Source organism: Neophocaena asiaeorientalis, unplaced genomic scaffold, assembly GCF_003031525.2.
Source record: "Neophocaena asiaeorientalis asiaeorientalis breed wild unplaced genomic scaffold, Neophocaena_asiaeorientalis_V1.1 scaffold204, whole genome shotgun sequence".
Lineage (NCBI taxonomy): Eukaryota > Metazoa > Chordata > Mammalia > Artiodactyla > Phocoenidae > Neophocaena > Neophocaena asiaeorientalis.
The window spans coordinates 6316425-6343381 of record NW_020173922.1 but is presented as its reverse complement, the minus strand read 5'-3'; the positions used below and the strand labels follow the sequence as shown (position 1 = coordinate 6343381).

The window sequence follows — 26957 nt, the reverse complement described above, 5'->3', positions numbered from 1 at the left end:
TTCTTCCTCCTGTGACTTGCCTTTTCATTTTCTTAACAGTATATTTTGAAGAACAAAAATGTTTAATTTTGATGAAGTCCATCCAATTAATTGTTTTTGCTTTTTGTATCATATTTCAAAAATCTTTGCTAAAATCATAGTCACTAAGATTTTTCTCCTAAAAGTTTTATAGATTTAGCTCTTAAATTCTCCTATCACTGTGGAAATGTCAGTTATATTCCACATGTTCTCTTTGGGGTATTAATTTTCACCTGTAGACAAGACAGACCATTTCTGATACTCTTGGGATTGGGGACCTTTGAGATTCTATTTATAGTGAAAGCATTTTCATCTCTTATGTGGTGTTAGAAACCTTTTGTTTTCCTGTACTCAGTGTGTTACAGGTTGTATATTGCCAATCTTCCTATCTATAGATATTAACGAGTGCTCATCATCTTTATAAATAGGAAGATTACTTCATTGCAGACTGGAAGGACAGGGAGTAATAATAACTGTAACAGTAATAATAGCACTTGTTTGTTGCATACTTGCTATAGCCCTAGAGCTGCACTGAACAGCTCTAGATATAAAATAGGTACTATTGTTATTCCTGCGTTCTAGGTAATTAAACTGAAACTCAGTGAGATCAGCAACATGCTTTAGGTCATAGAACTGGAATTCAAACCTAGATCTGCTAAATTTAAACACACACACACACACACACACACACACAGCCATCTTCTTGTTCACTGCATTGTATTGACAGTTTACAAATGTCCAGTTTTTGCACTTGTTGTATCAAAGGGTATTCACTGTTAGGAATTTCATAGAAAATTTTGATGGTATATCTTTAGAGCCCTTTGACTACTGCAGTCTATTAAAACTGGACTCTTTTTCAGTTCAGTTAGTGGGAAAAGAAGTGTTGGGTCTAGATGAACAAAGTGCAGTGGCTAAATGCCTAACTGCGTTTTGCATTTAATAATTTAGACTTTGAGACCATTGCAGGAATCTTAATTAAACCTTTCTTAGGCATGTAAAAGTAGCTGTTATAGTGCATGCAAAATCTACCTTTCCCCTGGCTCATACGTTATTAAGAAGTTGTCTAAATTATTATTATTTTTTTAATGTAACCTTATCTCCTTTGTAAATAGAACAGCTCTAACAGCATCACCTGGCAGGAATTTTAGTTGTTTAAATTGCTGCGAGCAGCAAGTAGTGGTGACGTATAGGAAGGAGGAAGCTGTTGCTAGACCAGCTCCATAGTTGTCTTTTCTATATTTTAGGATTGGCCCTGAAACAAATAAGGATTGCAAATGGTTACTAACTCTAGGGTCTCTCCTGAGTCTGGGGACTGCTGAAGTTTATTCTTTAGACCTGGCAGTTATTTGCCTGTGGTTAATAATTAAGACATTGCCACAGAGGTCCAGGTACCTGGAACTAGGATTTTCTGTATGATTGGTGGCAAAGAGTAGAGAATAGAGTTTCTCTTGTTTGTGTGAATCTACCCTAGATCCACAAGGCTGAAGATCAAGAGCCCATGTGTTTGACCTATCAGGTTCAGTCCATGCTTTTTAAGAGATTGTAATCTCAGCCGTGTCTGTAGAAGAATAGGTAGGAAAAGCTTAAAAGCCATGAGCATAGACTTCAAAAGCTGTAGAAATTCAGAGAATTTAAGGGATTATGTGGAAAGATTACTGAGCTGAGAGTCAGAAGACCTGTTTCAGAATCATAGAATGCTGAAGGTGAAAAGGATGCTGAAAGTTATTTAATTCAAATCCTTTATTTTATAGATGAAGGAATGTGGGCCTAGAGAAGTGATCTGTCCAAGTTTACAACTAGACCTAGGACTAGAACCCCCATCTCTCACTCTTACTGAAATATTCTTTCCATATGTTGCTACTTAGTTTGACTTTGCTACTAATTAACTGTGTGAACTCTGGGCAAGTCACTCTTCTTTCTTGGTCTTTCCTCGTAAAATGAGAGAGTTAGCATGAATGATTTCAAAGGTCTATACTAATGTCCCAAATTCTACATAAATGATCTAGAATACAATTGTGGGCAATGCTAGTTAGCTTCATGGAAGATGAAGGCCCTGGAACATGAAAGAACATGATAGGCCCTGGAAGTAAATCCAGGGATTGGTAGAGGAGAGGGGTAAGGGGTTTCGTGGGGTGGGGAACAATGTGAACAGAGGCTCAGAGGTTTGAATGTATGGCTGTAGCAAAAAGAAATGGCCCGGTTATAGCAGTCAAGAGGATCAGTGGGAGATGAATCATTTAAGAAAGCCACTTCATAGAGATTATTTTATCCCTGGGAAGGGCTTTTAGGTTCTCTTTCTGTAGAAACCCACGGAAAGCAGAATGGAAAAATTTGCATTTTGTAACATGTCATGATGCATGTTGATGCAGTTTTTGGCCTTGTGAATGTGTGGTGGTGAAGAACATGAACAGATTAGTGTTAAGGTTCCAGCAAATCACTTCTGCTATCTAGATGGGAGTTTAGGTAGTTAAGTTTGTTTGATTTCCATTCATTATCCATTGTAATAATCCATCTTCTCAGACTTTCAGTGATCATTCTAGATTTTAAAAGATGTGACTGTCTTCATCTGGATCTCAGCACTGTATAGTCAAATTGTGGGCTCAGAGACTTCCCTGGAGGTCCAGTGGTTAAGACTTCACACTTCCAATGCAAGGGGCGCAGGTTCAATCCCTGGTTGGGGAACTAGGATCCCGCATGCCATGCGGTGCGGCCAAAGAAAAAAACAAATTGTGGGCTCAGGTGGGAAATTGTGGGAATAATCTGAGCCTATCTCTGGGACCTGTTATTTTCTTCTAAACATACTTTAGCACAGTGCAGTATTGGTTTTGATTGCATGCTTATTTGAAGTGTTCTTTAGTCTTTCATGAATGCACTATATATATATATTGTGTGTGTGTGTGTGTGTGTGTGTGTATATATGTATGTATAAAGAGACAGAGAGAGAAAGACAGAATGATATCGAAATCTCTTGAGGAGGGTGGGTCTTATCTCCCATCTAGCTTGTAAGGTATCTAAGAGTGGTGGCGTTTAGCTCATATTAGCAATAACATGTTACGTATTTTAGTTTTACTGTGAGTCTTGGGATTACTTTCAAGTCTCTCCATTTCTGTGGTCTAATGTAGGAGATTGACAGTTTTGAAAACATTAGTCCTCTCACCAAGGTAACTGTGAGGCAAAGAGCACCACTGATATGACTATACCAGACCAGAAGAACTCTGTTGAGAAAAGATTTTAATTTTTCTCTAGAGATAGTGTCTTAGGTTTTGTCTTGTATCAATATTTAATGAAGGAACATGTCTATCGGATTTTAAATCTGCATTATTTTACATAGCACAGGGCTGCCAGCTTTTATCGTTATAAATGAGAGCAGTATTTGACCCACTGCTCTAGGGATTGATAACATACATTTAAATTGAATAATTGCTAAGTTCCTATATTATTTGAATCAGTACCACAGTCTTTCATGGCTACAGAAAGGTTTACACAGAATATTAAATAAAGGAGACCAAGATGAGTCTTCAGGTCCTCAGGATATGTCTGGATCTCCACAAAAAATGCTGCTGGCAGTAGGATTGCCTTAGTTTTTTCTCAAAGTCACATATTTCTGTCCATAGCTATGGAGTTCCTTTGATTCCTTCATTTGGCCGTAGAAGCAAAGTAGTTTTTCTAAAATTATTTCATCATGCTTTCACGGGGCCTAAAGAGATATTTTTAGTTTTGTTAGTTTTTGTGAAAGATGTGTGTCAGGCTCCCCAGGCATAGAGGTTTCTAGTGATTTCTTGATTCTGGTATTTTAAAAAGATGGGAGTTGGCCTTAGTTGGCAGCTCTTTGCATCCGCCAGGGCTTGTTCGTTACTTACTTCTAGGCCCGTGGGTGACGTCTGTTTCCTGTGATTGAAACCACAAGAAGAAGTGGTGAGAAGTCTCTGTAGGATATGTCCTATCAAGCAAGCAGCAGGCATTGGGCTGCCCTCAAAAAGAGCAGTAGTAACTAAGCACTGTCTTTAAGGGTCCCTGAAGAGACCCTAGAAATGATCTGACTCAGCCTCCTCATCTTAACATGAGAAGGCCACTGAGGCCTAGAGGTATTAAGTTGCTCAAGGTCATGTAATTAGGTAAGCTAGCTTTTAGACTCCACTAACTGTTCATTATTCTTTCTCACATTGCATTGTCATCCCTAAATTTTGTGACTGTGCCCTGCCAGAGTGTTGCCTTAAGCAAAGTACTACTGGAAAAGAGTAAATGCTGGTGGGTATTTTGAATATGAATATTGGATATTTTGCTTTTCGATGCTGTGCTAATTTTTATACTCTTTTAAAATAATTTTTTATACTCTTTTTGAAAAGGCATATACATACATTTTCAAAATAGCAAAATCTAAGAACCCCCAATTTTTATTTTTTATTTCACTTAGTATTTGAATATTCTAGTCATCTCTATGCACAGATATTTTTACAACATTGCAATTACAGTTGCTACACACTTTCTGCTTTTAAAACAATGTGTCATAAACATTTTTCAGCTTTCTAATCTTTGAAAATTGGTACTTTCGTTTGAAATGGAAATTTTGTTTTATTTTGCTTTGGCCGCACCGCACGGCTTGTGGGATCTTAGTTCCCCGACCAGGGATCGAACCCCAGCCCTCAGTGAAAGCATGGAATCCTAACCACTGGACCACCAGGTAATTCCCTGGAAATGTATTTGTATCATAAAAGTGATACACATTTTTCTAAGAAAATGTAGATGTGTATAAAAATAGAGTAAAACAATATCCTAACTCGTTTTCCAGAAATTTTAGTTATTTTTCAGTAGTTAGAACCAAAGAGAAAAATACATGGTACATGGAAGTCTCTTTGGAGCCTAAGTACTTTGGCATGAAATTCTGTAATGTGTTTGCATTAGAACATAGTTCCACACAAGTATGGTTGCTAGAAGTATCGGAAGTTTCTTGTTTTAACTCTTGCTTATATTTCTGGTTATAGAGGAGTAATGAGATTTCACCTCATGCTGTCTCCCCCGTCCCTTCCCCAAATTTTCTCAAAATAAAATCTTAATTCTAGATTTGTAAAAGGCCAGTAAATGTTTACTGTGGTTTCATAAGATCAAGTCTGGCTTTTTGAGTAGTAGTATAATTTTTGGATCAGTTAAGCTATTATCAGTAGGTCGTGATTACTTCGTATATTCAGGAATGATGTGAGGGTAGAAGAAGTGTAACCATCATTTAGAAATGAAGGGTTTGAGAATGGGATTTAAAACAAGGTGGCCTCTTGCTTGGTGCCTGTATGTAGAAGCAATATTAGCTGCAGGAACTTCCTGTCTGTCAGGCCGTTGGGTGTGTCATTCATGTGCTCACCCTTGAGAAAGAGTAGATGTCCTGCTACTCACATCACAACATGGGAGGAGAAGACAGTTGCTACGGAGATTGGGAAACAGCATTCCTGAGTCATGGACTGTTTCCAAATGAATGAACAACACCCCTTTTTTTCTTAGCTTCTCTAAGCTAAGGCAGTGAAGAGAGAGGCCTAATAAGAAAGTAAAGAACAAGTATCAGTATTTGGAGCTTGAGAAGTATGTCAAAACTTTGGAAAAGTAGGTTAACGTTATTTATTGTTTTCTATATGTGTATTTGAAAGTTTTATTAGAACCTTTGGATGTTTGAAAGGGAGGAAGCTTTGCTTACTCTGCCCTCTCACCAGATGACAGAATGTGTGTGCACCTCCTTCCTGACAGCAAAGGAGAGGAACGTGTCTGCCACGCCATGTGGTACTTGATAGGAAACTAGGGCTTCTAGAATCTGAGCACTTTCTCTAGTGACAACTTGTTTTCCCGGCCCTTGAGTGCTTCGTAGTGCAGGGGGCTGGCAGTTTGTGTGCATGGACATAGAGGAAGAATGCAATGTTCCCAGCCTGGTTTCCACCTGTTCTGCTGAGCTGGAATAGTGAAACCTGAGTGGACTGTCCTTCTTCCTCTAGGCTATCAGCTATCTAGGATGCAGTCTCTGCCAGTCCTTAGCTTCAGGATGAGCTAAGCTGGAGTTGCCCTCTCCTTTTCCCCAAGAGACTTGCCTTCTTGGACTATTAGAGAACTGTTCGAACATACTGGACCTGTCTCTCAGAGGATTGAATTCTAATATTAAGATAGTTTTTTCCCCTCATTTTAATTATAGTCGGGAAATGTGGTTTATTGGAAAGCAGACTCTAAACAGTTTTGGACAGTCGTGAGGGAAATTGAGTTTGTTGCTTTGAATTTATAAGCAAATTGCTTCAAGTTTATAATTACTGAAACAGGGGATGGAGTACAGTTACCTAATAATGTTCTTTACATGGCCTTTAAAAAATGTATTTTTTTTTTTTTTTTTTTTTTTTTTTGGCTGCGTCGGGTCTTAGTTGCAGCACGCGGATCTTTCGTTGCGGCAGGCGGGTTTCTCTCTAGTTGTGGCGCACGGGCTCCAGAGCATGTGGGCTCTGTAGTTGCAGCACACGGGCTCTGTAGTTGTGGCATATGGGCTTAGTTGCCCCACGGCATGTGGGATATTAGTTTCCCAACCAGGGATCGAACCGACGTCCTCTGCTTTGGAAGGCAGATTCTTAACCACTGGACCACCAGGGAAGTCCCCTATATGGCATTTCTAACTTGTGCTTCACATGGGCCACTGCCTGGAATCTTTCTGGGCTCCCTGGGTTGTATCAGGATAAAGATACTGATTCTGGAAGGCAGGGGTAGATTGAAAGACGTCTTTTAATTAGGAATAAAAGATCTTGGGGGGCTTCCCTGGTGGCACAGTGGTTGAGAGTCCGCCTGCCGATGCAGGGGACACGGGTTCATGCCCTGGTCCGGGAGGATCCCACATGCCGCGGAGCGGCTAGGCCCGTGGGCCATGGCCGCTGAGCCTGCGTGTCCGGAGCCTGTGCTCCGTAGCGGGAGAGGCCACAACAGTGAGAGGCCCACGTACCACAAAAAAAAAAAAAAAAAGATCTTGGACTCTCCTCTACTGTGTTTCCTGTGTTATCTCTTGTATGAGTTGTCACAAATTTAACTCTCCAATACTGAGTTTAGCTGTGGGGCTGCTGAGGCAGTGTGGAACTAAGTGGATGAGCTGCTAGAGTCTTACTTGTTCCTTTAGCACTTTTTCCTTAGCAGTCATGGAGAACATGAGTGTGCCATCTCATTTCTGGGGGTTGCTAGATAATCTTCAGTTTTCTTTCCCTTAAGCACATTTAACTTTATAATGGTAAATTAGCTTTAGAGTTCTTTCATATTTTTCAATTTCTAGTCATTTGGTGTTCTTGTTTTAGACTTCCTTTCCTCTGATATACCTTTTTTCTTTGATTTTCTTTTTTGAAGTGGGTACTCCAGTTCTACACAACTCCTGTTGAGGCTGTTGGCACTAATAAGTAGTGATGTCAGAATCTAGTTTGTTTCTCTGTAAATGGAATATGAGATATTGACTCATTCCATGCCATCCTGGGGCCATTATTTTAAAATGGAAGGGAAAATTTCCTACATTTGAAGGTATCCATTATTTCCTTCTCTCTAGTTCTAATTGACTTCTCTATAAGGAGTGGGAATTGAAGGGAGTTTCATTGGTTCCATCATCATATATTATTTACCTTTTACAAAACACTTTGCAAAACAAAGTGCTTTACGTCTATTTTATTATTTATTCTTCACACAAGCCCTGTGAGACAACATAGTCCTAAAGATAGGAAGGCTGAAACTGTGGTGGATAAAAAGAAGAGCTTGGGACTTCCCTGGTGGTGCAGTGGTTAAGAATCCTCCTGCCAATGTAGGGGACACAGGTTCGATCCCTGGTCCGGGAAGATCCCACATGCCGCAGGGCAACTTAGCCTGTGCACCACAACTACTGAGCCCGTGCTCTAGAGCCGACGAGCTGCCACTACTGAGCCCACACGCCTAGAGCCCGTGCTCCGCAACAAGAGAAGCCACTGCAGTGAGAAGCCTGTGCACCGCACCAAAGAGTAGCCGCCACGCTCAGCAACGAAGACCCAGCACAACCCCCGCCCCCCGCAAAAAAAAAGCTTACCCTGCCTAATGTCCTTTAGTGGAAATGTAGCAAATCTTGTGGCAAAGCTGGAATAGGGCTTGTTGGTAACTGAATTCACATCCATGTTATGACCCTCTGTTGTCTCACTATCCTAAGAAACTGAATGTCAGTCCTGTGCTAGAATAAAAAAAATGAATCAGAGCCAGACCCTGCTCTTTGTTCTTTCTGATTCTGAATGACAGATACCTTACCTGTTCCTTCCTGGGTAGGTATATTAGGACTTGAAAGGAAACTGTTGTTGGCTGCAGTGAGACTTACTTCCCATTTTACCCATAGGTAGCCTATGTCTTTACTGAAGGCTTATTGCTTTTCACAGGTGGTGGAAGACTCCCTAGGTGACATGTGTGCCATAATTGGATATTTTCTCCAAGGACAACTAACAAATATGTCATGTGGGCTGAAGCACCACTCAGGGTCCCCCGGCCTTATTCATAGGGAAAGACATTATTCTTGAAGGTTTGGTCTGAGCTGTCTATAACAATCATACTGTACTGTCATAAACCTTAACTTGAAACTTTTCTTTAGCTTGTTCAATTTGCATAAAGTGATGAATATACTGTGCTTAGGATGATGTTCTTAAACCTAGAGTGATGATAATTTTTAAAATATTTATTAAATATTGGACATGTCAAATGAACAAAGCATGGGTTCTTGCCCCCAAGCAACTTACAATCTGGTCCACAGAAACAGCTACAATAACGGTCTGAAGAAGGATCTGATATAAAATATTTAGAGCCTGGCTTGGCTGAGTCCTTTAGATCTTTTTGTGAAATGATTGGCTATGGCTAAATATACAGCAGTTTACAGATGAGGAATAACTTTTTCCTTATGCCATGTTGTAGGAGTACCGTGTCAACTAGTACATGTGTATATTTTACGAAAATATATTTCTGTAGTAATAAGAGCACAATTGCTTTTATAGAATGCTCTCTCACTCCATTTTATGATCTTAGTGGTCCCAAGAAGTGTGTGTCTGGTTTTGTTTTGTTTTTTAATAAATAGGGGAACTGAAGCATGAAGAATTAACGTGATTTGCTCAGAATCATACTTGCAGTTGTTTAGCATGCCATAAATAAAAATTAGGACTCATGATCTTTTTCCTTTAGCTAAAGTTCTAGATAAATTTTGTCAGTTTGCTTACTGTATTAGTTGCCTACTTTTACATGACAAACTCAATAGCTTAAAATAAAACCCACTTATTAGCTCACAGTTCCGTTGGTCAGAAGTCCAGCAAGGATAGTTTGGCTGGGTTCTCAGAGTATCACAGGGCTGAAATCAAGGTGTCAGCTGGGCCTTTTCTCATCTGTAGGTGCTGGAGGAAAACCTTCCAAGCGCATTCAAGTTGGAAGAATTCAGCCTCTTGCAGTTGTAGCACTGAGGTCCCTGTTTCTTTGCTGGCTCTCAGCTCTTAGATGCTGCCTGTAATCCCTGCCATTTGGCTTGTTTTATGCTGAAGCCAGAAATGGCATGTTGGATCCTTGTGTTTCTGACCTCTTACCCTAGGTTTAAAGGGCTTGTGTGATTGGGTCAGACCCACATGGATAATTTCCCCTTCTTAAAAGTCAGTTGTGCTAAATAATATAACCTAATCACAAGAGTGATATCCTATAATATTTACAGTCCTGGTGATTATACAGCGTATGTACGTCAGGCTGGGAATCTTGGGGGACGTCCTAGAATTCTACCTACCACACTAAATATTTCCCTCACGCTGAATTAGCCCATGAGCAAGTGTGGATGTCAGAAGAGGGAGAGGTGGGAATTGAGTATATTGAGGCAGTGAATTGCATTGTGATTATAGGTGTTATGAGAAAAACCTGGGCCTCCTAGAATCATCACAGAGCAGGGGCCAAGTGGCATTCACCTGTGGTGTTCTCCCTTAGCCGAGAGTTCAGATATAGTTGTCCCCTATTAGTTAGCCTGAACAAAATCTTTAGAAAGTACCGAAATATGGGCTTGCTCTAATAGGTTTATATTACCCGTATGCTAGCCACATGGTTCATGAGGTAAAAGTCCATGATTAACTGTTCCTGTGAAGCACATTGGTAGGAATTAGAAACACTTTTTGCTGTGTAAAGTACTCTGTGATCAGAGTAATGGTTAATCATATTCTCTTATTAGATCTCTCCTAACCTCTCTTCTTCTAAGGACACTACCTAATTACTTTTTGTTAGGCTACATGAGTATCCTGTTCCAAGAGACTGTCCTTAATTGTCTGAGAATCCTATGCCCTTTTTGTGACTAGATGGAAAAGTTAAAGATTCAGGGAATTGGGTAGAAGTGAATCAGTGCCTTGGATGAATTTTCTTATATCCTTGAACTTATAATAAGACCAGTTCTGTTACTAGGCAAACAGAGGGAACCTCTGTCCAAAAAGTCTGCCAAGTTTAGTCCGATCGGCCCACTTTTAAAAAGCTGAAGTGCTAATAGATGCAGCCACCACCACAACAACAAATCCAGCTATGGAAGAGGAGTTTTAGATTTCATTTATTATGATAATGATTGATCAGAGTATGTTTCAGACTCATTCGGTCATAAATTTATTTTAATTAGCTTGGCCTCATAGGGCATACCTTGGGAGATTGACTTTAATTTTTGGTTTCTTAGAGAAACCAAACTGTAAAGTCTCTAGGAAGTTTCTTATTTCCTGTAGATGGTAACCAAAAGATTTATCTTACCACATATTACATTAGGATGTGGTGACTGAATCAGCGCTTTGAATTACACTCTGGAAGGAGAGCAAAGGGACAGCTTTTCATTTTTATGTTGATTGATGGTCTTAATGCAGAGCAGTGCCCAGCCAAGTATATTTATTCTGATGCTATTACTTTTGATGCAGTGTACCTTTGAGCAATTTGTGTTAATTTAAGTAAGATTTGATAATACTGAGAATCTTTTAGAGGAAATGAATCTTATTTTAATAAATGCAGTTTTGTTAAGCTCTTTTCCTGTACCAGCTAATGACCTTCAGAAATTTATTTACCCATCCAATTCTATTGAATAAAAAATTCCTATAGAATAAATGTTTTTCTGCCCCTTTAAAAAATATTTTGTGCTTCTATCTATAATTGTTTGCATATAACTGAAAGATTATTATAAAAATTGAGTAAGAAGCAAAAATCTAGACTATATTTAAATGACGATATTGCCACCCTGAGGAGGAGGCTCCCAAGTGTTGGAGTCATAGTCTGACTTTAGATTCTCTGTGTGTTTACAAGGGCTCCTTCTGAGGGTATCCGTGGGTTAAGCCATGAGGAATGTAGGGGATCACCACAAAGATCCTGGAATCTTTGTCCTAGGGATTTCTTTTACCTCTTTCATGTGTTAGATCTCCTGTTTCCTGTATTTCAGATCTTTAACTTTCTTGGTTTGCTCCCTCATTTTGGTGGAGCGTATCCTACAATTGCTTCCTAAGGTGCACGGGGATAAATTTTTTGAAAGCTTCAATGTCTGAAAATATCTATTTTGAACTCACATTTGATGAGTAATTTGGTTGGGTATAGAATTCTAAGTTGAAAGTTTTCTTTTTTTTCAGATTTTATAAAGGCCTTTTTTCATTGTTTAGCTTTTTGTATGTAGTTTAAAAAATTCAAAGCTTCTCTGATTCCTTTGTATATGACCAGTTTTCCTCCCTTCCTCCCCGCCCCCACTTGCCCCAGCCGCACTGCATGGCATGCGGGATCTTAGTTCCCTGACCAGGGATTGAACCTGCTCCCCCAGCAGTGAAATTTCGGAGTCTTAACCACTGGGCCGCCAGGGAAGTCCCCCTTCTTTCAAACTGTAGGATTTTCTTTGTTTTCCCAGTGTTTTGGAATTTCACCATGATATACCTTTGTGTGGTGATCTGTTTTTGTCTTTTGTGATGGGAACTTATCCTTCAGTACTGGAAAATTTTTTTAAAAATTGACCTATAGTTGATTTACAATGTTGTTAGTTTCTGCTATACCCCAAAGTGATTCAGATATACCTATGTATACATCTTTTTTATATTCTTTTCCTTTATCACAGGATTTTTTTTTTTTTTTTTTTTTGGCTGTGTCGGGTCTTCATTGCTGCACGCAGGCTTTCTCTAGTTGTGGTGAGCGGGGGCTACTCTTACTTGCAGTGCACAGGCTTCTCATGGCAGTGGCTTCTCTTGTTGCAGAGCATAGGCTCTAGGTGCATGGGCTTCAGTGGTTGTGGCTTGCGGGGTCTGGAGTGCAGGCTCAGTAGTTGTGGTGCATAGGCTTAGTTGCTCCACGGCAAGTGGGATCTTCCCAGACCAGGGCTCGAACCCGTGTCCCTTGAATTGGCAGGCCGATTCTTAACCACTGTGCCACCAGGGAAGTCCCTATCACAGGATGTTGAATATAGTTCCCTGTGCTATGTGGTAAGACCTTGTTGTTTATCCGTTTTAGATATAATAGTTTGCATCTGCTAACCCCAGCCTCCCAATCCATCACTCCCCCACCCCCCTCCTTGGCAACCACAAGTCTGTTCCCTATGTCTATGAGTTTGTTTCTATTTCATAGATAGGTTCATTTGTGCCATATTTTATTTATTTTTATAATTTAAAAAATTATTTTATTTATTTATTTTTGGCTGCGTCGTGTCTTCGTTGCTGTGTGCGGGCTTTCTCTAGTTGCGGCGAATGGGAGCTAGTCTTCGTTGCGGTGCACGGGCTTCTCATCGCGGTGGCTCTTCTTGTTGCGGAGCACGGTCTCTAGGCGCTTGGGCTCAGTAGTTGTGGCTCGTGGGCTCTAGAGTGCAGGCTCAGTTGTGGCGCACGGGCTTAGTTGCTCCGTGGCATGTGGGATCTTCCTGGACCAGGGATCAAACCTGTGTCCCCTGCATTGGCGGGAGGATTCCTAACCACTGCACCACCAGGGAAGCCCTGTGCCATATTTTAGATGCCACATATAAGTGATATCATATGGTATTTGTCTTTCTCTTTCTGACTTACTTCACTTAGTATGATAATCTCTCAGTACATCCACGTTGCTGCAAATGGCATTATTTCATTCTTTCTTATGGCTGCGTAGTATTCCATTGTATATATAAACCACGTCTTCTTTATCCACTCACCTGTTGATGGACATTTAGGTTGTTTCCATGTCTTGGCTATTGTGAATAGTGCTGCTATGAACATAGGGTTGCATGTATCTTTTAAAATTATAGTTTTTTTCTGGATATATGCCCAGGAGTGAGATTGCTGGATCATATGGCAACTCTATTTTTAGTCTTTTGAGGAACCTCCATACTGTTTTCCAGAGTGGCTGCACCAACTTACATTCAGTACTGGGAAATATTCTTGAATTATTTCTTTGATAGCTTCCTCCTCTGTTCTCCTGTTATTTGGATATTGGACCTCCCAAACTGATCTAATTTTCTTATCTTTACTCTCTTATTTTTCCATCTCTGTCTTTGTGCTCTAATTTTGGGAGATATCCTCAAATTCTTATCTTCCAGCCCTTCTATTGAGTTTTCTCTTGAGTTTCTGTTCTCATGTGTTCAGTTTCTCAGGGTTCTTTTTCCTCTGAATGTTTCTTTTTAAAATGGCATTATAGGGACTTCCCTGGCGGTCCAGTGGTTAAGACTCTGCACTTCCACTGCAGGGGGCGTGGGTTTGATCCCTGGTCGGGGGACTAAGATAATGCATGCCGCACAGCATGGCCAAAACTTTAAAAAAACAATTTAAAAAAATGGCAGCATGTTCTCCCGTGTGGATATTAATTTTTTTTCCTAATCTTTCTCTTTCTTGCATAGTCTCTGTATAATGAGTTGCTTTTTCCCCCTCTCTTATTAGGATTTTTCCTCATGTGTTTGATAATCCTTGGTTGTCTGTTAATGTTTTAAAATGAGGGGCTAAAAAACTCATTGGTAACTCTGGATGCATGGGTAGGGTTTGTTAGCTGTGCAGTTTATTGTAGGCTAGCCCTGTCCAATAGAAATATAATGTGAATCACATATGTAACTTTAGATTTTCTAGTAGCCACAGAAAAAGATAGAAAGAAAAAAGTGAAAAGAAACATGTGAAATTAACTTTAATAATAAAATTTTTAATCCAGTATATCTAAAACATTATTTTAACATGTAATAGATATAACAATTATTACCTTCTGTTTTTTATATGAAGTTATTGAACTCCAGTTTTTATTTTACATTTATAGCACATCTCAATTTGGATGCTAAATTTTCATGAAGATACTTGATGTGTATTTAGATTTGAAAAAATTTACAGGTGAAAGGTAGATTCACATACCTAGCGTGTTCCAAACATATTGATACTTACGTTTAACAATAACAATAAAATATTAGCTTTTAATTTTAAATTTCGATCAAATTAAATAAAATGAAAAATTCCTTTTTCAGTTGCACTAGGCACATTAGAAGTGCTTAATAGTTACCTGTGTCTGGTAGCCACCATATTGGATGGCACGGTTCATCTGCTTGGACTATGTCAGTAGCTTAATGTTGTTTTTCAGTTCCCTAGAGAAGGCTCTTCCAAACTTCTGCCTCGAGGGTAAGGGTTTCGGGGTGCTGGGGTCCTGAGAAACTAGAAGGGGGAAGGTGCTGGGTATCTCAGCTTATAGTATGCATAGATTATTACTCTTCTTTTTGGTATAGGATCTCTGCCCACAACTGTGCCTGGCATCCCCTGATCCAGAGATCTGTGTTTTACTGTCTTCTAAGAATAAATTTCCAGGCTTCTGCTGGAGTAAGGGAGGGTAGTCTCCCAATGGCATGGGGGGATGGGTGTTGGGGGGTAACGGAGAATCTACCTGTCCAGCTGCTTCTTAAACAGCTTTCAAACCAATCTTATTTTTGGGCCTCCCCCTCCCTCCAACTGCCCATTTCTATAGGTACCTGGTGCTGCTAATTCCTGAGCCTGCTGAGGATCCTGAAGTACAATTTGGATTGGTCATTAGCTTTTCCTATGGCAGGTTTAGGACTCAGTTTTCTTAGGTCTGTTGGGTCTTAGTCCCAGCTTCAAAAGGTGATTGCAATTACGCTTTTCTTGTTCTTCCCAACCTTGTAGGCTCCCTTCCCTCTATCATTTTTTCTTTCTAAAAATTCCTTTTCTGTAGATTTAGAAGGGTTTCAAAAAGCGGGGAAATTTGATTCAGTCTACCGTCTTTTATCTGGAAGTTCCTATTAATCTGTATTCATGAGCAGATTTTGATATGCTAAAAAATTTCATTCCGTATTTATGCTTCCTTCAGTATCTATATTTGTAGTTAAAGGTTTTAGTATAGTTTTAGTGGAAGACTCAGTAGGAGGGACAGGACGATGAAGTATTTAGTGAAGATAAGTAAGGGTTTATAGTTTGGGGGCAGAAAATAATTGATAGCAAACAAGGAGAAAGGTGAGTGTAGAAGCATTTAGAAAGAAGTAGGTGGGATCATTAGAGACTGTTTAAAAGCTTGAACCTCTCTCTGGTGCTGCTAATTCCTGAGCCTGCTGAGGATCCTGAAGTACAATTTGGATTGGTCATTAGCTTTTCCTATGGCAGGTTTAGGACTCAGTTTTCTTAGGTCTGTTGGGTCTTAGTCCCAGCTTCAAAAGGTGATTGCAATTACGCTTTTCTTGTTCTTCCCAACCTTGTAGGCTCCCTTCCCTCTATCATTTTTTCTTTCTAAAAATTCCTTTTCTGTAGATTTAGAAGGGTTTCAAAAAGCGGGGAAATTTGATTCAGTCTACCGTCTTTTATCTGGAAGTTCCTATTAATCTGTATTCATGAGCAGATTTTGATATGCTAAAAAATTTCATTCCGTATTTATGCTTCCTTCAGTATCTATATTTGTAGTTAAAGGTTTTAGTATAGTTTTAGTGGAAGACTCAGTAGGAGGGACAGGACGATGAAGTATTTAGTGAAGATAAGTAAGGGTTTATAGTTTGGGGGCAGAAAATAATTGATAGCAAACAAGGAGAAAGGTGAGTGTAGAAGCATTTAGAAAGAAGTAGGTGGGATCATTAGAGACTGTGTTTAAAAGCTTGAACCTCTGGGGCATAAGGCATAAATATAGCTCCAGTAGCATTTATCTTCAGGGTCTCCACTATTTTTAGTCCTTCTTACTTTTCATGAGCTAGGAACCTCTTGTTGCGTATCTCAGAGAATCCACAAAACAGTTAATGGTACAGTTAAAAAAAAAAACAAAAACAAAGCTGTTTGTAAACTGTATGTTCAAGATCTGTAAGGAAAGCACACATAGTATTAAATAAGTAAATTAATACACCCTCAGTATACTGTAGCAGCAGGTTCCATTTCAGTAATGGAATTGAGCTTGCTGTTTGGGTGTTCTGTTGGGTTCTGAAACAGAATTTTGCCTGTAGTACTGTGATTCACTTTGCTGGTAGATGCTGCCCTCTGTTGGAGTAGTTGAGGAAATGCATGGATCATTTTTACTGTCCTTACTCAAATTGAGCACTAAAGCATGGATAATTTTTTTAAGGAATAAACCTGTTTCTAATGATGCACCAAGGAAAGCAAGGGAGACTGGTTTCTTCCTTCTTAAGAAAAGAGATGTTTACTTTTGTATGTAAAGGCAACAGTTAGTGGGCATTAAATGGGAACAAGACAAGAATCTGGAGAATGCAAATATTTAGGGCTTTGGAATCTGGAGACCAGAGTTCCATACCCAGCTTGCCCTTATTCATGTGACCTCAGTGATTTACTCCACCTGTCTGGGCTTCAGTTTCTTCACTAGTGCAGTGAAGAGGTGGAATAGATTTGAGGGCTTTTGCAGGGATTGGTATTTTAGGAGAGCAGCCCCAGATTATGGTATTTGTTCATAGGAGATATAATGACTAAGTCTTAGGCTCTACCCTGAAGGAACTTAGTCTGGAAATGGCTAGAGGAGGCAATCAAAAGAGAGTTGTAATCCACTTCTAGTGCTGTGAGACAGGAAAGTACCTATTTCTATATACACACAAGGAGAGGTACCCATCCAATTAGAGGAGGTATCATCCTGTAGGGCCTGTTGGAGCTAGCCTTGAAAGCACAGTCTAGTCTGAGGGAAACAGCAGCCTAGAGAAAGTCTTGGGTTGTGAGACAGCAGGATCTGTTTGTGGACCTGCAAGCTAGTTAGGATGCCCAGAACATAGAGTTTGAAACGGAGGGTTTGTTGCGAGATGAGTCAAGGGAGAGAAGCCAGAAGTGTCATATGCCATGCTAAGGAATTTGGATCTTAACCTGAGGGCAGTAGGGAACTATTGCAGGGTTTTAAATGGGAAATAACATGGACAGCTTGGCATTTTAGAACGATTACTCTTGGGTATAGTATATAGAATGGATTTTGTGTTGGGCAGATGGGATTGAAGGCAAGGAGATCAGTTAGGAGGCTATTACAGTAAATCAAACAGGAGATCATAGTGGCGTGAACTTCAATAGTGGGGATGGAGGGAAGAGAAATAAGAGTCTGCAGACAGAACAAGTTGCTGGTTTGTTGTTCTTTAACTTAGCCTGCAGCTGAGATTGATTCATTAGACCCAGGTTCTGTTACCTACGTTATATCCATCCCAGAACTGTTTGGGTTGTTGCTTGGTTCTGAGGGAACATTTTGAGTTTGGAGGACAAGGTTCTGGAAGCACTTGCTCTAGGAGCAAGTAAGTTTAAGCTTCGCAATGGCAACCTAACTATAAACATTCATCCTTTTTGTGGCTTGTTTCACTTCTGTGTGTCAGGTGACAGGGTGGTGACAAAAGGAACTGTGAGTCTCCTTGGGTGTTTTTGTCTCTGCTTCATCATCCTTCTGCCTTTGCTGCCCTTCTGCCTTTACTTTGTGTAAACAGCACACACAAAGTAACTTTAGATTCCATTGACACTGAGCAAGGATCGTATGGTTTTGGGTGAGTGATTAGCATTCCATCAGTAGAAGGTTGACCTCCTCTGGACCGTGGAGGGCAAAGTTAAGATTCACAGGTCACACTGGATTTAACCGAACTCTGACATGGGGCACATGAACATAAGGACATAGATTTTTCTCGTCTGTAAAAAGGTTGGTAAAGTAGCTTTGTGGCAGTGTCAGAAATAGTTTTTCATTAGTTGAGAAAAGTTCATCAAGAGGCATTTACTATACTCTTCTAAGGACATTAGCAAAAATAGATATGGTTTAAAACTAAGTATTAGAATGAAGAATTCCTGCTTTCCTGGAATACCTGCTTGTTCAGATTTTTTGGGGTAAAGTGTAGCACATATACAGAAGAGAATATAAAACATACAGAATAATTATAAACAGAACATCCATGTAACCATCATCCATATCAAGAAATAGAATATTATTATAAGTACCCCTGAAGCCCCCTGTCCCTTTCTGCAGTCATTACTCTTCCACCCACTTCAGGTAACCACTGTTTTGCCATTTGTGGTAATCATTCCCTTTATAATTGTACATCCTAAATAATATAATTTAGTCTTGCATGTTTTTAATCTCAGTGTAAAAGAAATAATACATTCACTTTTATGTTTGTGAGTAGCTATACGTTCATTCCCTTTCTTTGTGTAATTGTTTTCCACTCTACCGTTATACGAGTTTATCCATTCTATTCTTGATAGCTATTTGGATTGTTCTCTGTTTTATTGATAGATATTACAGTGTTGCTGTGAACATTCTTGCTATACACAACCTGCTACATATGTGCAAGTTTCTGAAGGGTAGATTTATAGGAACTGATATGTTGAGTTGTAATATATCTGCATATTTTAACTTTACTAGATCATGCCATACTGTTTTCCAAAGTGGCCATAGCAATTTACATTCACAGCAACAGTGTGTGAGAGCTCCCGCTGCTCTGTGACTAGACAGACACACATGAAAATTTTTGCCAGTCTTGAGTGTGAAATGATACCTCGTTGTGGTTTTAGTTGGCATTTCCTTGTTTACTAATGCAGTTGAACACATTTCATAGGTTTATCAGTCATCCCATTTAGAGTTTTTTCAGTTCTCCACCTTTTTTTCCCCAAAGGGTTATTATATTTTAGTGACCTTAAAACTCCTGCCCCTTACCTAAGGGAATGTGCTAAGGAATAGTCTGGCAGAAATCTAGCATGTGGGAAGGAGCCTATATCCTTTCAACTTATTTTCTCCTCTTTTTTTCCCCAACCCATCTGGTATTTGGGAGGTTTCCTGGCATTTCACTGATCTCTCTTCCCTTTCTTCTCCCTCGTTTTTCCTGTTCCTAGACTCTGAAGCGGCTCATGGCAGATGAGGTAAGGAAATTTTGTTCAGCATGTGCATGGCTCACTTCCTACACTATGACATTTACCAGTTGCAATAACTTTGACTTTCTATAACTTATAAATGTGATATGGGTTCTATTCTCAGATCATCCCAAAGCTTATTCCTAACTCTTTGCTCTGTTTGACCCATTGCATGCATTTCCCTGGCACATTCATTGGCTCCAAGGTTAGGCATGTTCTTTAAACTCCAAGCTGACTTGCTGTCTGGATGTCACTCTTATCATTTGAAGCCCCAGAATGCTTGCAGATATTTACTGTTATTTTCAATCAGGTAGTGCCGATAAGCTGCAGCTTATCGGTAGCTCTTTTTGAATCGAACAGTTGTCCTTGCGGTTTGAGGAGTGGTTCATAAGCATTTGGTTGACAGAGAGATGACATATATACCCCTGAAGTAGATTATATTCTTTGCAAAGGGGATTTTGGAGAATATGTACTGAACTTTTGCTGCTTACATAACACAGGTGCTATGGAGCGTACAGAAGAAAGAAAAAGGAATGGTTCCTGGTTTTAAGGCATTTCCTTGTTTCTTGTATATGACTTATATCTATTAAAATCTGTGGTCACACTTACCTCTTGAAGGGAGAGATCCTCTGAGGGCCTGGCCATATTTATTACTGCATAGCTAGAGGGAAACAAAAGGCATTTTACTGAGCACTCTGCACATGAGGTGCTGTCAGTTCTGTGCTGCTAGACGGCTTAGAAATGACAGGGGAGCTAAAGAACAAGGTTTTCTCTTTTTAGAGAGTTTCCAATTCTTAATACTTCATTCCTCTTATCTTTGGATGAAGGTGAGAGTACAGAGTCCGTGTAGTAAATTAGGTACAAGGAAGACTGGTTTCTCTTTTTCATGTCAGAAGAGCCTTGAACTGGCCACAAACCAGAGGAGCCATGCACGTATAAGAAGTTAGAGGCTATTTGATGTGTGCTTTGTTGTGTAAATGAAAATGGATCACTGCTAATACTTTTTTTTTCTTTCTCAGCTGGAGAGATTTACCAGCATGAGAATTAAGAAGGAGAAAGAAAAGCCTACTTCTGCTCATAGAAATTCTTCTGCATCATATGGGGATGATCCCACTGCACAGTCATTGCAGGATGTTTCAGATGAGCAAGTTCTAGTACTCTTTGAACAGATGCTGGTAAGTTTCCCACCCCAAAGCATTGCTTCTTCTTGAAAATGCTTTTACGAGCACGATGGGCCCTTTTTTGTGTACAGTCCCCCTTAACTATCCTTTAATTACAAAAAATTCCAGGCTTAACAGAGAACTTCTTAATAGCAGTCCCATTAATGAAGGGACTACATATACAAGCGCCAGTCCGTACGTTTGGAATCTATGAATTAGGCTTGGAAATATCTGATCACTGACCACCTTGTTAATGTCCTGCAGCCCAGCAGCACTTTAGCCACAAAGATATAAAATGAGTGGGACAGCTCTTGTGGTAGTGTGATGACCACCTTTGGGTTAGCCAGAGTAGATAAAGTTTTAAAACATTCACAACAAAATCTATATGAAGAAGAAGCTGAGTGACTTCCCTGGTGGCGCAGGGAATCCGCCTGCCAATGCAGGGGACACGGGTTCGATCCCTGGTCTGGGAAGATCCCACATGCCGCGGAGCAACTAAGCCTGTGCGCCATAACTACTGAGCCCGCGCTCTAGAGCCCGTGAGCCACAACTGCTGAGCCCGCGTGCCACAACTACTGTGAGCCTAGAGCCCGTGCTCCACAACAAGAGAAGCCACTGCAATGAGAAGCCTGTGCACCGCAACGAAGAGTAGCTGCCGCTCGCCACAACTAGAGAAAGCTCACGCGCAACAATGAAGACCCAACCCGGCCAAAAATAAATAAATAAATAAAAGGAAGGGAGGGAGGGAGGGAAAGAAGAAGCTGAGGAATAGAAAGGCGTCGTTTGCCCAAGATCTTCTACTTAGTGGTGAATCTGGAAAGAGAATTCTGATGTTACAATCACTAGAAGACCTTTAGAGGTTGGGGCTGAGGTCAGTTCAATAATGAGCTGTGCATGGATGTGACTGACTTTGCTGACTTCAGTGAGGACCTTTGCGTGGGGAGGACACTGAGTGAATGTCCACTAGTGCTAAGTCTTGGAAAGTTTTGAGTACATGCTTATAAGGTTTCATAAGACCTATATATTAACTTGGATTTATGATCTCAGATTCAATTAGAGATCAGTGGCAGGCCTAACTTAATTAAAAGCATGCGCTTAAAACCCTTAAAACTGAGGCCTGGTACCTGTGGTAGTCACCACTCAACCAGTACTACTATTATTACCTTTCCTTGAAACTTTCAGTTTGTCTCATAATAATCCAAGTGTGTTAAGAGTCCAAGAGTATGATCTATCAAGACAGTCTCTTGGCCTTGGATTGCAAATTTAAATGTCTTTAGGGCCAAGGGAGGAAGCATAAATAAGTTAAGCAGGCTACATAGAAGATGATAAAAAGGAGAAGGGACTGCAGTAAAATGAAGGACTTTTGGCATTTTTGATAAACTCCAACCACGATTCAGTTCCAGTAGGTTTTGTAGCATTCCAGTTGGGAATGCTAGCCCAGTAGTGCCAGGTATTTCTGTTTTTCAAAAGAAACCAGAAATCTCTATTTTTTTAAAAAAACAAAAATTGTTTTTTAAAAAACAAATATCATAGCCAGCATTCAGATTTCCTGAATTAGGTCATTTTTAGAAAAACAATTTGTTTGTTCAAATCACAATTCCAGGTAAGGTCCATTGTGATATTCTACTAAGTTTCATTTGAACTATAGGTTTTCCTCTCTCTCTTTAATCCTTGCTCTTGTTATAAAAAACTATGTTGAAGAAACTGTTTGACCTGTAGAGTTTTCCATAATCTTAAATTTGCTGATCGCATCCCTTGGCGCTATAAATTCATATTTTTATATGAAGTCTCTCAAATTTAAAATGTTGAGCTAGCCAGACAAAACATACTTTATCTTTGGGTCTGATTCAACCTGAGGGCCAGTATTTTGCAACTTCCTTGTTCAATTTATCTGTAAAAGGAGGAAGAAAGCACCAGGAATTGAGTCAGAAAGAAGTCAGATTATTACTGTGACAGTTTGGTGGTGGTGATTCCTTCACACATCACACACAAACACACACATGGGGAAGAAATTGAATATATCCTTTTTTTTCTCCTATACTTTCCCCGTTTCAAATAATATTCTGGACTTGTTAGGGTTAAACTTGTGCTCACAAAAATAGGAGGCTCAGACACATGGTTATATATGTAACAGGGTCAAGCAGAGCCTTTCCCCCAATGACACACTCCAGGTTATGTCTGTTGAGGGAATTTGTCACAGTTTCCAGTTCTTTCTTCATGGGAAAGGAGTTTGTACAGGGACTTAGTTAACCAGGGGTAATGGGTGTTTAGGCCCTAGAGTGGTACAGATTTTGCTGGTGTTTGCATGATGCCAGTCATCCAGTGCTTCAGTCTGAAGAGATTATTAAGGTCCATCCTAAGTGCAGAAAATACTATGTTTGCTTTTCTTTCAATAATGCAAAATAAGTTTTCCCTCTATATTGAGAGTCCACTTTTGTTAGGGAAAAATTTAGTGTATGTGTATAAAAATGTCTGTTGGGATTTATAATAAAATGTTAACCATATTTATCCCTAAGGAATTCCCATCATCTATAATAGCTTAAGTCTCTAAGGATCAGGAAAATTTATTTATTCAATAAGCATTTAGTGTGTTCATCTCTTTACTAAGTATACTAAACATTAAACACTGAAAACTTGTAAGGAATTCAAGGCAATTTTTCCCCCTTTTTTCCTCCCATTTCTAGTTGGATATGAACCTGAATGAGGAAAAACAGCAACCTTTGAGGGAGAAGGACATTATCATCAAGAGAGAGATGGTGTCCCAGTACTTGCACACCTCCAAGGCTGTGAGTCCTGGGGCAGGTACCCACGACATGGGAGACTGTGCCCTTATCTTGGACCTGTTTGTTTTGCTACTTTTATAGAACTTTTCATGTCCACATCAGTTTTATTTCATTCTTTTATATAAACCTACTCATTTTTTACTCTCATTTGAGTTGCTTTTCTTACATACTTTTGCCTGATTCGATCTTCATGAAGTATGTATAGGTAATGGGAAGGAAATTCTGAGACTCACATAGTTTGGTGGTATATATATATTGTTTAAACTGTATTAACTAATTCTGGTCCAATTTATGACTGAGTCCAGTGTTTACTAATCTATGTATGCTCCTTTCCAGGGCATGAGTCAAAAGGAGAGCTCTAGGTCAGCTATGATGTACATTCAGGAGCTGAGGTCGGGCTTGCGGGATGTGCCTCTGCTCAGCTGCCTGGAGTCCCTTCGTGTCTCCCTCAACAACAACCCTGTCAGGTGAGGATTCTGAGGTAGTAACAGGAGTGAGAGCCCAGTGTTGGAGCTCACTGGTGGGGATTAAAGATCAAAGGAGTCAGGGAAGTATGAGACTGTTTTGGATTGGAAGTAAAGAGTTGCCAGGATATACTTTGTTTTGGTGGATATTTATTGATTTGATTTGATATTGCATCGTCTTTGTCTCTTCCTTACAGTTGGGTGCAAACATTTGGTGCTGAGGGCCTGGCTTCCTTATTGGACATCCTTAAACGACTTCATGATGAGAAAGAGGAGACTGCTGGGTGAGGACTTCCGAGTCTTGGCATCTTCTAGGTGGAGGGTAGTAGAGGACTTGGCTGTTTGCTCTAAAGGAGAAAATGGCAGTTAAATGGAAAGTAATGGACTAGGATATTATGCTGTTAGCTGAGAATGGGGTTTATCATAGGGGTGACCGGAGAATGAAGGATGATTCTAGGTACAGGGAAAGGAGGAACTTAAATTTCACGGTGAATAACACAAGATATATACCACATAAGATTGTGAGCCTCCCAGCACAGGTTCTTATCCAGTCTGGAAATAGGGTCTGATTTAGTCTAAAGCTCTCCTGTGATCTGGTCTGGGTCATATCTCATTTAGAAGTCTTATAATACACTTGATCAGTTTGGGACTAGCTTTATGATAGTCTTCAGGATTGGAATAATTCTGGGGATACCTTGCACTGTCTTAGGTTAGGCTACCTTGAAGCCAGCCTGACCCAAAATGATTTCTCTACTTCCTGGGATCTTTCCAAAACAAAACACAGGACCTCTACCTCCTGAACGTACAGACTTGAAACCTCTGACGCAGTGAGGCAAGCAGTAATAGGTGGGATGTTATCCTGATAGAATTTAGCCCTTAGGAGCCTACAGGGAGTTAAAGGGAAGATTTTAATATAATACTGAATTCTTGGTTTATGAGAGGATTAACCAATGGTTCTTTCTTCAGCTACCTCTTTTCGCCAGTGTTTTAGGGTAGAGTGCTATGTGCTAGAATTTACTCAGCTACTAGTTGGGAGTGTTCCTAAGACCCTTGTTTACAAGATTGAAAAGTCAAATGGGGAGGGGTATAGAATGAAGGGACTTCACTGATTATGTCTTCTACATGCAGAAGCTACGATAGCCGTAACAAGCATGAGATCATCCGCTGCTTGAAAGCTTTTATGAACAACAAGGTAAGATATTTCCCATTCTCATTCAACCCCCATCGTGACCGCTGTTTTTTCTCTTCTGTTGGCAAACTCAAAAAGGGACCTAGGAATATGAGGTTCAAGGCTTCTAGCTTTCCCTTTTAGTACCGTAACTTTTTGATCACCACGTACACATGCTTTTATGGATCTCTTCCCTCAGTTGTAATGTCTGTTTCAGAGGATAGGCTTAATTTTCTTCTTCTGTTTATACTTTTTTTGCTAATTCTTAAACTTCCTGACCTGTAGTTATTATTTTTGGAAGGTTTACTTTATTTTCTGCTTATCTGTTGTTGTTCTTTCCCCAGTCTATTCCTACTTTACAATCTTTTCTTCCTTCCTTCCTTCCTTTCTTTTTCTTTCTCTCTTTCTCTCTCTCTTCCTCTTTTTCTTTTTTTGTCTGTTTAGTATTTAAACTTAGGGATCCTACAGTTATTTGTTCCTCAGTGCAAATCTGTCTTCCTCACTATTTAATTTTGTTATAATTATTTCACTGGCTTAGGGGGAGCATTGAAAAGAAACATAAGAATCAAAGTTTTTATTCTTGGAAGACATAGAATTCTGTTGTGTCTGCTAGAAAATTATTTTGCTATGCTCATTTCTGTTTAGCTATATTGGAAAAAGCGTTCTACCCTGTATTAGTTTGCTAGGGTTGCTATAACAAAGTACTACAAACTGGGTGTCTTAAACAACAGAAGTTCATTTATCTCACAGTTCTAGAGGCGATAAGTCCAAGATAAGGTGTTGATACGGTTGGTTCCTTCTGAAGGCTGTGAGAGAGGGTATGTCCCATGCCTGTTTCCTAGCTTCTGGTGTCTTGCTGGCAATCTTTGACATTCCTTGGCTTGTAGATGCATCACCCCAATCTCAGCTTTTGTGTTCACATGGCGTTCTCCCTGTATGCACATCTGTGTCCAAATTTCCCCTTTTTATAAAGATAACCGTTATATGGGATTAAGGGCCCACCCTACTCTAGTCTGACCTCATGGTAATCTAATTACACCTGCCAATGACACTATTTCCAAATAAGGTTACATTCTGAGGTAATGGGGGTTAGGACTTAAACATACGAATTTTGGCAGGAGGACCATTCAATCCGTAAGAACCCGTAAACTTGTCCTTGGTTAAGATGCTCTCATCTTTAAGCCTCCCTTTTCTCTTTGTCCTACCAGTTTGGAATCAAGACCATGTTGGAGACAGAAGAAGGGATTCTGCTGCTGGTCAGAGCCATGGATCCTGCTGTTCCCAACATGATGATTGATGCAGCTAAGCTGCTTTCTGCACTTTGTATCCTACCACAGCCAGAAGACATGTATGTGACTGGAATTATTTTTCTTCTCTATTTTTTTTATCGTCTTCCTTAGTCTAGAGGAATATTAAGTTGCTTGGGTGTCCACTTAGTCTTAAATACTAGGTAAGACTATATTTCTTACATGAACACTGTATCTTGATATTTAAGAAAGATTGTTAAGAGATGGAAGCTGTTCTGCATGTACCACTGGTTATCAAAGGTACAGCAGGATCTCCTAGATCTCCATTAATGTCTGTATTGTCTAGGACAAGGGTTTCTTTTTACATTTTTTAAAATTCAGAAGTAACACACCATTATTTTTAAAATTCAAACAACATAGAAGTATATGAAGTACAATTTAACAACGTCATCCCTTTGGCAAACCCTATTCTGCAGAGGTAACCACTGTTAATGGTGTGGTACAGTCTCATAGATCATTTTCTAGCACAGACAAATATTTACTAAATTCTAACACAGCTGCCACTCCAAAAGATGGTTTCTTAGAATTAAGGAAAGATGGCTTATGCCTGTAAAGCCAATCTCATGTATAGGATAGATTTTTATTTTTGTGGAGGGGTTTGGTTTAACAAAAGCTAAATCATACCACCATTCTTTTCAACTTGTTTCTTTTTATTACAGTAGCTCTTGGACATTCTTCTCTGGCAGTACTTCTAGATCTATCTTATTATCTTTAGTGGCTGTTTAGCATTTCATACTCTGTACGTCCCATAATTTAATGATTCCTTCATTGCTAGACTTTTAGGTAGAATTTTTTTTAGCACATTCCGACCCC

General features: G+C 39.7%; 1 protein-coding gene across 2 annotated transcripts in view; it reads left to right on the top strand.

Annotated features, from left to right (window-relative positions):
- The window catches only part of DIAPH1 (diaphanous related formin 1), a 93637-nt gene that overhangs the window by 7474 nt on the left and 59206 nt on the right, over positions 1-26957 (top strand). Inside the window, exons 2-8 of one of the 2 annotated variants that reach the window (XM_024752445.1) lie at positions 19245-19271; positions 20282-20437; positions 23107-23208; positions 23542-23672; positions 23867-23953; positions 24798-24861; positions 26046-26185. In XM_024752445.1, the coding sequence (XP_024608213.1) occupies positions 19260-19271; positions 20282-20437; positions 23107-23208; positions 23542-23672; positions 23867-23953; positions 24798-24861; positions 26046-26185 (692 nt within the window). In that variant the 5' untranslated portion in view covers positions 19245-19259. The remainder of the gene's footprint in view (positions 1-19244; positions 19272-20281; positions 20438-23106; positions 23209-23541; positions 23673-23866; positions 23954-24797; positions 24862-26045; positions 26186-26957) is intronic. The other variant, XM_024752446.1, reaches the window with a different exon arrangement.